General features: G+C 39.4%; 1 protein-coding gene across 11 annotated transcripts in view; it reads left to right on the top strand.

Moving 5' to 3' along the window:
- Window positions 1-250: 250 nt before the first annotated feature.
- The window catches only part of RBFOX1 (RNA binding fox-1 homolog 1), a 1102859-nt gene continuing 1090028 nt past the window's right edge, over window positions 251-13081 (top strand). For all 11 annotated transcript variants that reach the window (XM_050317469.1, XM_050317468.1, XM_050317472.1 and 8 more), the window contains exon 1: window positions 251-496. In XM_050317469.1, coding sequence (XP_050173426.1) covers window positions 266-496 — 231 coding nt within the window. In that variant the 5' untranslated portion in view covers window positions 251-265. The remainder of the gene's footprint in view (window positions 497-13081) is intronic.

Raw genomic sequence — 13081 nt, 5'->3', positions numbered from 1 at the left:
CAGCACCGTGCATACAATCAATATAGAAAGGTTATTAGTTTTTATTAGGAGCAGGGGCTGGAATGTGGAAGGAAGGCACAGTGCTGCCAGCCAGCAGGAGAGGGCGGCAGAGAAACAGGAGAGCTCCGTGCAATTCTGCAAAGCCTTCGAAACACCACTTAAATTTTTAAGAGGAGCGAGAGCACATCGGAGCTCTCAGAAGCCAAATCCCCTTCCAAAAGGCGGCTTCGTCAGTCTTTTAAATAAAGTCCGTAACACTTTGAAAATGTCAAATTCCTGTGGCAGCCCAGAAGACGTGGGGAAGCAGCGAGGCAGAGATGGCAAGATAAGAAGGGAGGATGTGGATGATTCTCAACCTGAGGGGAAGAGGTTGAAGCTGGGGAATGAAGGAGGAAACAGTGGAAAGGACAGAGAAGCAGCAGCGGCAGAAGAAGCAATAATGCCTTGCTTGGGCAGAGAAGAGCCCGTGCCCGAAGGAGGGGATGAAGGCAAAAGTGTAAGTGAGGATCTTTAGTGGCTCTGAGCTGGCAAAGGGGGAAGGGCCGTGAGGTTACCCTTGAAATTATTTGTCATCCTGAAGTTGGTAATTGGGCATCAAGTAGTGTAGAGCAGATGTGATCAAGTGTCCCGTCTCTCTGAGATGATAAGCATGTTTCTCTTGAGTTTCTTATCTTGGTTATGTGCTTTTTAGTGCAGGAGTGTGTATTTTAATGTGCCTGTCACTGTTGGCTGCTTGCAAGATGTGTATGGCAGAGAAAAGTGATTTTTTTGGGTGTTTTTTGTTTGTTTGTTTTTTTTTTTTTTAGAGGGGGGAGGAGAGGGGAGAAGGGATATTAACTGCTACAGCTTGTTTTTCAGCTCCCTATAGCCATTAATGAATTGGATAATGGTTGGCACATTGAACTGGACAGTTTGGGTTGTTTATCAGTCTGTCCATTCAGACTTTCCACTGCACTGATGTTGGAGAGTACTATTTTATAGCTGGGGATGAGTGTAGAGCCTTCAGAGGAGGAGAGCTGGTGATTAGAGGTCTCATCTGGGGAGAGAGCAAATGTCATCTGGAGAGATTTCAGAAAAAAAAAAAAAAGAGCTGCTGAGCAGTTGTCTGTATAAATATCCCCATTATCAGATCTTTACATGAGGTTAACTTTGTCGGTGTTTGCTGGCTGGTTATTTAGTTTGGCTGCTGTGCCTGTCAGCAGGTTTCTGAGGCACAGCAGAAACCGGGGATGGGGAGAGGGGATGAACACACGGATTCCCAGCCAGCTAAAGCTTTTCTTCTTGTGGTGCAATTTGGGCCAGGTACTTTCCCTGGACACAAATTGGCTGCTTCCCTCCATCAGGAGTGGAGGGGGAGGTGATGGGAACAATGTCTTGGGTGCAGGATGTTTTTCTCTCTAAGTTGTCATATGGTGAGACTACAGCTCTAGGATTCACTTGTCAGCTGCTGGAGACTTCAGTGCACAGATTTTATCTAGAAGTTTTCTGAAATGTATTTTTCCTCTTCTGGGATTGATTTCCTGAGTTAAGGTATGCCTTTTCAAAGGAGTTCACTAGATATTCCACATTTCAGTAGGATTTACATTGTTAATTAATTTGACAGGTAGTTTTTGCAGTTTGCTCCTGGTGGAATTTCATCTCTAAATGCAACAGTTTTCCTTGGGTACAAAAGTATTTACAATGTGCCTACAGTGTTGGTTTGTTTCTACATGCAGAACTTTCTTTTATCAAGCCATGTACCAGTAGAGAGTTGGGTTTGGGTCTGTTTTGGGCTTCCAGTGCTTATGAAGACATGATCTCTTTAACTCTCAGGTAGCAAAGAAACACTCCTGTTATTAATACCAGTTCTGGCAGAGACTTTTTCTTTCTCTCCCAAAGTTATACCAGATACAGGCAAGTTAATTGCTCAGATTATAATCCATGGCTTTGTCTTTTTGTTTGTTTGTTTTCCTCCCTGAGAGTAAAGGTTTTAAATGCATTCTTCTTTATGATAAATATACCTAAGCGTGTTGGGGGTATCCACTATGGTTTGGCGTAAAAGTCTTTTTAATGATACGTCTTACTATAATATTTAATTAGGGTTACTGAAGAATAAGCCTTAATTGAATGAATTTACTTTGTCTTGTCAGGGGATCAGCTTTAGAGTGCAGAATACACAAGAATGGTGCATAGCTAAGTCACTGGGCTCTGCCCCATTTGTGAGGCCTGATTTACACCCTCACAAATGTTCTGCCACTGCAGGAGAGTTCTGTGCTCATTGATACCTGTCCTTTTTTTGTCCTTTCAAGGACCTGTGTATGTCTGCTCCAACATCACATTCTGACTTTTCAGCAGGGGGTTGCAAAAAATGTTAAAGCAAATCTACCAATGACCAATTGTTTTTCTGCTTGTCTCTCCTAAAATCAATTCTTAGATAGTTTTTATAATAAAGCAATTCTTAATTCTTAAACTGAGTTAGAGTCAAAATTCATCAAAGCTCAGTGTAGCTGTTCTTTCCCATCACTTCAGTGGACTCTTGCTTGGGATGTTGCACTACATTTAATATAAAGCCCCAATAATTTTTTCCCCCTTCCCACTTCAAGCAGTGTGTCTGAGTTGGAGACATTGTTAGAAATTAATTATGTGACATTTAAAATTCTCTTACCATAAAACTTTTTCTGAAAACAGGGAAAGCTTGTTCAACAATCACTGTGTCTGTCACCTTGTAGAGAGCAAGCTGTTGGAAAAGATGGACTGTGTGCCCTTAGGAAACACTGGAATTACTTCATTTTTGTGCTTAGAAGAATCTTTATTTTAATAGGCATAGTGGTGTGGGTAATCAATGCATGCATTGGAGGAACATTCCCTAATAGTCCATTATGTCTTCTATTTTAAAGAAGGACATTTAAAAAAATTATAGGCTTTGACTCATTTTTGGACTAGTAATAAAATATCAGCACAGTATGTGTGCTATTTCTTTATTTATTCCGCTGCAATTTGCCTGATTCCACATCCATTCTCAGGTTTAGAGGAAAGAAATCTACCTCAGCTGCTCTAACTCATTATTCCACTTATTATGAAATCTGGTATTACGGGAGAATGCAGGCACCATCTATATTTTATGTGTGGGAAATGATGCATAATCCTTGTGGGCATTTCCTTGGCATTGTGTGCTTGTAGCTGTAGCTGCTGCTGTGCACAACTTGGTTGCAGAAGGATGTTTGTGCCACTGGCTCCAGTGGGCAGAGCTGTTCCCTTTGCCACGGGAATGAGGGGCTGCATTTGCCAACAACTCGTTGGCAGTGGAGTCTGGAATGATTCCTTCATTTAGTAACTAGTTACTGTAGTAACCTGGGGTGAAACTGTAATTTGTAATTTAGATACCCATTAAAATATTTTGCTTCTTGCCTTCTCTTTTTATTACTTTCATTTCTAATGAGGAAGCTGCTCGCAGCAGGTGTGAATCACATAGTTTAAGGACATGGAATTTTTTTCCCCTCTAATGTCTCTTTTTGGCACAGCATCAGAACGAAGCACTTGGTTCAAATGAAATGGGTGCAGTCTTTGTAGTAAGGTTCAACTTGAGAAATCTCTCATTTGGTCCAGATGGTGGGGAATTAGCATTTGGAAGAGCTGGTGAGTCACTCCTTTTCAGCAAAGTTTTGGGTAAAAGTACTGAACCAGAGTCTCAGTGGAATTCAGTGCACCTCTTGTATGCCTGGATGGTGACCATAATTATCAGCCACACGATGCCATAGGGTTGATTGTCACCCTACCTGTGCTGCAGCACACATTGGAAATCATGAAATCAGTGTAAAATCATATTTAATAAAATAAAAACACATGAAGAAGTGATCATGCAAATAATGACTTCTTTCCAGGCTGATAGATGTGTTCTCCTGACTGGTTGCCATGAGTTATCTGCAAGTTATGAGCATCAGGAGTGTGTATCCTTGTAATCCTTGTATCCATGTACTTCAACAATAGCCACTTCATCTCTCTGAACAGCTGCTGGTGGTGAAGGTTGTTTATATTTAGGTTCAAAAATATTTCTGTATTCCTAATGACTGTTTTGCTATAAACCAAACTTCCCCCCCCCTAAACATTTGTGCAAATTTTACAGAACAAGACCAAATTTCTGTGTTTGGTTTCATGTCTGTATCGTTCCTCAAGCATCCACCTTTCTGAACTGTGTTCTTATCTGTAATGTCACCTGTGCAGGAAAGAACTTGAACTTTCACTCTTTAATCAACTTTCAGAATGACTTAATGCAGTTGGGAAGCAAGGTACTGTTTCAAATTTTTTTTAAAAAATATTGCATTTGTTAATATTTGGAAAAGAGGAAAGTGTTACAGATCCAGTGAAGAAAAAATATAACTTCTGTTGTTAATATCAGAAGTAACATCTTTACAACTTGACAGTCCCAAAACTGACAAAAAGAAAGTGTGAGAAACATATATGAAAGTGTGTTTAATACTTCTGTAGGAGCAGAACACTGATTTTGCTGCTCACCTCTGAAGAATAGACTACATTGAACTTCTAGTATGTGGCAAATCCCTCTAAATTTCAGATGGTTATAGGTTTTCTTAAATACAGTTTAAATGGGGAGATGTAACATGCTATATAATACTATTTAATGTTTGCAATCTTAGACATTCTTTGCATACAGAACAAACTGATCCCTGCCATTAATTTGAATAATGAACAAGTATTCCCAAAATTTAAAAGAACTTAGCTTGGAAACCTGAAAAACATGTCTTGGAAAGCTGATCATCTAAAAGATTATTTCTTGGAAGGAGAGGAAGGATTTTCTAGAAATTAAGATGTGAGCTTGGAACTGCAGTTCAAGATAAAATCCCCTCATTTGTAAGGATGGGTTGGGATTCATGGTGTCAAAAGCTCTACCAAGACCAGATGAGGATACAGAAACACAACCTTTTGTGTGGATTCACTGCAGGAACTTTAGGATGTGTCTTCTGTAGTGTGAGCTGCTGCTAGGGAAGTACTCAAGGCAAATACCAAAGATATCAGGAGGCAGTGTTAGTCTAGACAGAGGAAATGCACATTTATTATCCCTTATGTTCAGCTTGGATTGTAGGAGAAGCAGTGTTTGACTGAATAACTCAAGGCTTTTTCATGAAATAAATGCATCAACATGGTCAAGTGTGAGCACTGTGCCTGAAGTCTGACAGTTTGACCTTTCTATGTGTTGCCTCACAATGTGTTAATGTGGTTTCTTGGGCAGATTTTTTTTTGTTTGTTTGTTTAGAAAACTTATTTTCTCCTTGCAGCTGGTATATCACACAAAGCTGTTTTGTGTGTATGTGGCTTTTCTGCTCTTGATTTTATGTTGTGAATGTTACTTTGAAGGGGAATCGTGTTTAGAGAGGGAGGACCTGGGATGGTGGGTCCATAACGGGTTGAGTCCAATTTAAGATGCTGATTTTTGACTTCCAAGGTCATAACTAGATTGAAGCACTCTGCTGTCAAGGCTGTGCTTTAGGCTTTTTACCCTCCTCCTATTAATAATGCTTAAACTGTTGAGATTCTTTTGTCCTTGGAAATTATGGGATGCACCTCCTCTAGGGAGAGCACCATGGTTTTGGAACATTTTGACTAGCATGACATTTGGAACATGTTGTGTAAAGCAATCTATGTTTGCCTTTCCTCCCTCTCCTTTTTTTGGGTCTGGTTACTTAATTAGAGGTTAACTTAAGGATTGAGTCTATTGACTTTTAGACAAACTATGATACATGCTGGAATTACTGTTGTAGTTGTTTTGATTCAGAACACAATCAAATTCTGTGATCCAGGGCAGAGACACAATTGTTTGGTTTTGGAGGTGGAAGGAAAGATGTTAATTTTTTAGAGGTGAGTGATGGTATTGATATAAGGTGCTGGAGTTGCTTCCACAGGAATATTTGCTAAAGCAAGTAAGGGAGCCTTTTGTAGAAAGGTGTAGATAAGAGATCTTAAAAAACTGGTTTGGACTTGATTCCAAGTCAGTGGAAAATGTTCCCTCTGAAAATGATTCATCCTCCTGTGAACCTTTTGGCTGGTTAATGCCCGTGCTGGTAAATGGTGTCCCTACAATGAGCAGGAATTACTGCAGTGAGGAATTTCCTGGGACAAGGAAAGGCAGCAGAAAGAGACCCTTATGAATGACCTCGTTTTGCCATTTTTCCTGTAGTTGTCAGGACAGATCACTAGATGGCAGGGGGTAAGTGTACAAAACCAAAGACTTTGCAGGGACTGTCTCATTGTTTTGTCATGGGGGAGATTTCAATTCATTCAGCAGATAACTGCCTATTTTCAACAAGCAATTGCAACCAAGAGTAACATAAGCTGGTTGTATTTACTCACTGGAAGTTTAATTTCACTGATAAAGAGCATTCATGGAGCGTTTCTGCCTCTATTTGAATAATCAATTACCTAATACTATAATTTTTTGTAGAGTGACTGGAATATTACTTTTGATTGAAATTACAACCCAAGTGCACTAATATCTTCTGAAATGCAAAAGATGACGTGTCTGGTCTATAGGGTTGATTTAGTGGAGCTTTGAAATTCAGGTATTTATGCATTGCTATTGGCTACTGTCTTTCTCCTTTTGTAACTCAATGTTAGCTATTATGAAAAATATTTTTAAGTCTCTATTATTTAGAAATTAATAAAGTTATATACTTTTCTTTGTGTTGTAGTTTGTTTGGGTTTTTTATGTTTGCAGTCTTAGTCATTAGCCTGTCCTGAAACAATGGGGAATAAGCTACAGAAGCTATGCAATAACTGAAAATGGAAGCAGCTTTGCCTTTCCTGTGGAGTACTCAATGTTCAGACTCATTTGTGATGCATTATTACTAGAGTTGCCTATTTGGTTCCATTAAATTAGACTGGAGGATCTGCTGCACTGCCACCCATGTAATTTCTCCCTGGAGAGTGCACTTAATGTGTTCTAATGTTCTAATGCTTTGCCCACTGTGCAGTTCTTAAACAGCCCAAGGAGTTATAGATAATCTTGCCTAGGCTAGAAAGGAGTTTGTCCTTTCAATTCAGAATGCAGAGCATTTGCTTCTGATAGTTGTGTTCTGATCTCTTTCTTTCTGGCACCCCAAGGCACTATTAAAATGGACATAACTCTTTCAACAGCCAGCTGGACACCAACAGCAAACTTCCAATAGCTCAGTGAAGGAAAAAACAACAGTCAAGTAACTTAACTTGATGTCATTGACTCTAAGTGGTGGATAATGAAGTAATTCCCAATTAGTTGTACTGATACTTAATTATTAAAGGTCCATCTAAGATTCACAAATCAATGAGAAGTGTCTGCAGTCCTTGGAAAGGATACTTTCGTTCTAGTCTGAAAAGCACAACTTGAAGTAAAGAAGATCTCGTAAGCACAATAATTTTGATAACATCTGTTCTTCTTTCACCTGCTATTTTTTTTCCCCTCCATGCTTAAAATATAATGCATTTCAGCCTTATGGCCCAGGCCATTATCTGGAGTTGACAATGATGCTGCAGGATGCTGGTGTTTGTGTCCTGCTGGCTCAGGGGCTTGCAAGGAGATGTAGATGATGGTGTTTCAGATGTTACTGTGTATCACAAACCATTGAGGATCCCTAGGAAATAACACTACTCTGGTCCTTCACTTAATAAATCATTCTTTACCTACTTGCTAACTGGACAGACAAGTCAAAAGGAGAAGGTAAAAACACGCATGTGGTTGTCCAAGCAAGAATTGTGAAGGATCATCATGGCCTTTAATAATTGAGCAGGGACAAAATGGAATCAACCATCACTGGCATCAACCTAAAAGGGCTCTTTGTTTTCCCAAGGTCATGATGCCCTTGAATGGTTAAGCAACAGCAGCATAGGCTCAGTCATTAAATGTGCACACTTAAAGGGCTCTGTATTTCCCCAGCTCCTGCAATTATTTTGGTGAGTTTGGTTACCTCTGATTGTAAGGAGATGGTGAAAAACTGAGAAGATTTCATAAAGTTTCTGTTCTTATTAATGTCCATGACTAGTGTGCTGAATTCCTGTTTTAGTTGAGTTGCACCACGTTCAACACTTACTGTTTTCAGTCAGTGTTATTTTCCAAAGACTGAATGCTAATCACAAAATATAAATGGATTTAGTATGTAAAATTATGAACTGTCACCACACTGAGACTGTGTTTGTTCCTTGACTTGGGCCAGAACTAAATGGAAATTGAGCATTTTTATCAATAACACACTGGGGAAGTATCCTCTGTTCTGAGATGCTGAGAGGTGTTTGGGTTTTTTCCTCTAAAATATTTATTTCAACTTAAAAACCTAATCTTTTCACTGTCTCCAGAGGGTGAAATCATTGACTGTTATGTTTGGAAACTGTCTGTGAATTACAAGAGTCTATATAAAAAGGAAAGAATACTGATTGAGCAATTAATCACTTTTTACTTAATTTAAAATAAATAATGACATTATAGAAAGCTGTTGCACTAGCTTTAAAAGAAGAATGGTTCTTGGGAAAGCAGCAGAACCAAATTTCTTTCTACCAGTACGTGTTGGTTTCTGAATCTTGCAGGCACATTAGTTCAGGGTTATGTGACAGTATTTTCTTCCAATGTCTCAGTTTAGTGTTACACATGTTACATCAAGGTGTGATGTTCTTGGCCACTAATGTGTAGATCCTTCTTAGATTTCAAGACTGCTTCTGTTGAAAGTACTAACCCCCTAAATTCTGTCTGAGCTAGAACATGTAACTTTTAAAAAACCAAGCACTGTTCATCAAAGGTTTCAGGTCATGGACAATTCATCAAATTTTCAGGTAGATTTCTTGCAGTAACTCTCTATTCTCATTGTAAAAATAGATACACTTGCCTGTAGTTGGATTTTGCCCAACTGCACATCCCAGCCTGTATGGAGTTGTTGCACCAGATGTTATTGACTCCCATGATGGGAATAAACTCTTCTCCTTCTTGTGGTTAACAAAGTAACTGTATCTCTGTACTTCTGTCTGTGGTCTGTGTTCCCCTCCTGAAATAATTTATCTGTGCCCTCCTTGACTCTTTGCAAGTTCAACGTTTTTGCAGAAAGCTGATTCTGCTGGATGGTCCCCTGTTAATATATCAATGGTTTAGGCACTGCTCTGCCTTGGATTTCAGGTTCATTTACCAACAATTGTGAATGTCACAAATGATTCTGTTTGCCCATATGGAAGTGTATTTCTGTCAGACAAGCCCGGAATTTATGACTGCTGTTTGATTTAAGTTGTCTGAAAATCACCAGTGACTTGATTTATACATACCCCCCTTTGTCCACTTCATTGGAAAAAGTCATTGAATAATATTCATGGAAGAGCAGATTCTTGTGGGATGTTAGTTGCAGAGGCATCTTAATTAGAATGACCCTCCATCTTTTTTTTTTCTTTTTTCCCCTGTGTGATCAGTTTGAATTCATTTTAAGGTGTGCTGTGTAGCTGTGCAGCCAATCCACTCCAGAGGTGTCTGTTAGTACTCCACAGTGATTGCTCAGTGGTGATTTTTTCCCCCAAAAAAATTCATTATGTAACAGAGCCAAGAAGTCTAAACTGAATGAATACTTTTCTATCTGTTGACAGATAAATTTTGCTCCAGTGATTACTTTCCAGGATCCTTAATCTTCCTAGTTGATGGGTCAGTTTGGACAAAAGGCCAAATACAAATGTGTCATGAACTACTGTGTAGTGTCTTGGGACTTAACGTCTACAATTTGTGTATGAAGAAGCTGCTGGAGCTGTTCCCTTGGGGTATGTGCAGTGTGGGTGGTTCTTAGCAGGGAAGCTTTTGCAAAACAAACAAACAAACCACGGAAAACCAGAAAAGGCCCAGCTGTGTGGCTAGAACAGTTCTGGTCCAGTGTGGTCTTGGCTACTGCAGAGGGTTTGGGTGATGCTGCTGGAAGGGAATCAGACAGAAAAACCTGAGTGACGTGTTCAGTGAAGTCTAAATCCCAGAGAAAATAAATCTCACCTCTTGTTGGGGGCTGGAATCACCACTGGGTGCTCTGGACATGGCCAAGGGAAGTCAGGGACCACCAGAGCTGAGTTCCCTTGGGAGCTGGATACACAAGGTTGACTATTGACAGCTCTGAAGAGGATGAAGCACATGGACACGAGAGGGTGGTGGCAGTTTGGCTCTGAGCCCTAGCTGTCTCAATTTTCTCCTGTGCTATAACCATGTTCTCTTAGTGGTGTTTGTCCAACCTACAGTGTTTTCTTTGCTGAAAGACTGAACTAGGCTGCAACAGTAAAGCTCACACTCTGGGGAGTTCATTTTGAGGAACACTCATTGCACAGGGTTGGGAAAAGTGCTGAGAGGACAGATGTGTGGTTCTGAGATTTTTTTTTTCCTATTTGTTTGTTTTTCACTTAGGAAAAACAATAATTCCACAGAGCAACATCTTTGCTTAAACCACCTAGTGAAGCAAAAATAAAGATACACAGCATTTCCTAGTATTTCATACCAATTGCTCAGTTCTTTCAATAGTTAGGTCTTCAGTGAAACTCCACATATGCAGATAATAGCATCCTATTATCTGTTTACTTTCCTAAACCTTGCTTTTGTAAAGTGAACATTTACTTAAATTACTAAGGTAGATTTTTATTACCAGCTGCATAATTGCTAAACGCTGCTCTTAAATCTGTTTGCTTAAGGGAAGGGGCTTTTTCATGTGCTACTCCTTCATCTGAAGGTTCTAATGAAGAAACTAAGAGGTTACTAAATCAGTATTGAGAGTGGAACATGTTACCAATTCAAAGAGGTGCAGAATTGAATTAGTTGCATGTTTTATGTGATTGTGCCAATATGTGCACATCCTTGTTGCTACTTTAGTCTTGCATCAGCTTTAGTAATTGCCAGAAATATTTTTCTTCTAAGCCCAAAGTGCCCATCTTGATGAATGTGTAATTTTGTCGTGCTGACTTAAGGAATCCTGGAAATGAAATGTGCTTATAAACAAAAGCTTTTGGCTTTTTCAATTACTGACCCCACTCCTTGGGCTAAAGAATGGTTGTCTGAAGAAAATGATGGCTTTCCAGGTGTGAAATCTCTTTCCCTGGCTTCTCAAGAAATTGCATGTTGTCTACAGGGCTTTGAAAATTCACTAATATTTTCTTTCCACTCCTCTTTTCAGTTTGAACTTTGAAAATTAATTCCATGAGCTCTTTCACTGGGAGTAGGGGAGTGGAAACTTCTGGTTCTCGCTGCGGGTGGTAAGACCATTTATCCTCAGTCCCTTGCAGGATATGTTGGTTGCACACTGTTCATTTAGTCAGCAAGAACATTTTCAAATAAATGGACATTGGGCAACCCTTACTGTGAATGTTAAGCCAGGGGGGCAACACCAACCCTCTGGTAATAGGTGTCCCACACTGAAGTTGGTGTAAATCAGTATCTAGACTGTTCTCCTCACAAAAAACCAAGCAATCAAAGCACATGAGCACACACTTACTATACAGTACCTTTTAGCCAAGTAATTCCCAAAGACTTCTAGTATGAGATGCTTCAAGTGTCAAAAAAAGTGTTCAACAGCTTCAAGTGTCAAAAGCTTCAAGTTTCATCTGTAATAAATTATATAAAATCATCTGAACAGTCTTTCTTATGAAGGCATTTTATTATTTATAGAGACTTTAAAGGGGATTTGGAGGCAGGTTGATGAAATGTCATTGCTTTCATTCAGCAAAGTAATTGTGTTTTAGTGAAGTAAAGGCTCTCAGTTGAAGAGAAGAAGTTGGCTGGTGGGGGAATATGGATAAAATAGGGAATAAACAGTGGAAACAATCTGCTTTTCTCAAAGGTGTCAACAGGAGAGGGAACTAATGCAAGGAATTGTCATGAAGCTCCCAAGGTACTTCACAGTTCTTGACGCTTCTTCCTCAAAATCTAAAGATTTGTGCTCCCTTGAAACCAAAGAAATCAGTCACTAAATCACAGCAGCAGAGGATGAAACCTGTGTCTCACTGGAGCTGGATATCAGGTTTTATTTCAACTTTGACAATGCTCAGATGGTTTGGTCCTCATTGCAGTGTTTCACTCGTGGTGTTTGTCATTTCTGGAGCTTCATGGCTTTACCTTGGTGGCACTGGGTGCTGTTCTGGAGGTGGATGGCAGAAGCCAAAGCTTTACTGTTCAGTGTCCCAAGATCCATTTTTCTCTAGGAATGCAGCTGTGTGTCTGACTAATGTTTTGTTTTCTCCCTTTTCATGGTAATTTTCCTCTTATATCTTTGACTTAGGAAGAAGTTAAAATCTCTTTGCTTTCAGTTGTACTTCTATTAGTTCAGCTAAGGCTCCCCTGACTCTGAAAGTGGCTTTTTTAACACAATTTGGCCAGAACTAGTTGTATCACACAAAGCAAGTAGTTAAAATCCTCATATTCTAGGATTAGCCATTTATAAACAGTAACAATAAAAGTTTAACATGCACATCTCCATTAGGTTCAGCTACAGCTTAATTAAAGTTTGAAAAGCATCATGAGTTTCTCTGCTGAAAGACTTTATGTAAATCTGGGGAGTGTGTTCAGTATTGCTGATAATAAAAGCCCAGTTTCTTCCCAAGGGCTGATATGTTGAGATAGAGCTTGAGGGTGATTTGGGGTCATGTGAAATAGAACATTTTCTGCATTCAGTGCCAGGAAGTCTCTGAAGGCCAAACAGACTCCCCCACCTTCAAAATTAATTTTTCAGTAAGAGAGCAGCAGAGTCTGATTTGCAAACATAGTGACTAATTTCCTTTAGTTTGGGCTTAAGGAAGCTCTTTCCTTTCTGTGTAACACTATTATAATAAACACTATTCTGATTTCACTTAAACTGAAGGAGAGGGTGAAAACTCTAATAGGTGACAGTGGGATCCTCATAAATCTCCCAAGGCCTGAGCTAGAGTCTGATTTTTACATTTTTACACCTTAAATCTAAACCCCTTGATGCTTTCTGTAGAACTGACAGAAACGTCTCATTAAACAAATTGTGATGTTTGTTTTCTTGTGTTTATTTTTTTTCCTGTTCTTTGTTGTATGGGGCATTTGCATGAAAATAGCATCTTGAAGAGTTCATCTGTTCCTCACACTCATTCCTCACCTGGAGGC

This window comes from Myiozetetes cayanensis, unplaced genomic scaffold (assembly GCF_022539395.1).
Source record: "Myiozetetes cayanensis isolate MyiCay16 unplaced genomic scaffold, myiCay2020 scf20-37, whole genome shotgun sequence".
NCBI classification, from domain to species: domain Eukaryota; kingdom Metazoa; phylum Chordata; class Aves; order Passeriformes; family Tyrannidae; genus Myiozetetes; species Myiozetetes cayanensis.
Note: the sequence above shows the minus strand (reverse complement) of the source record. Positions and strands in the feature narration are given on the sequence as shown.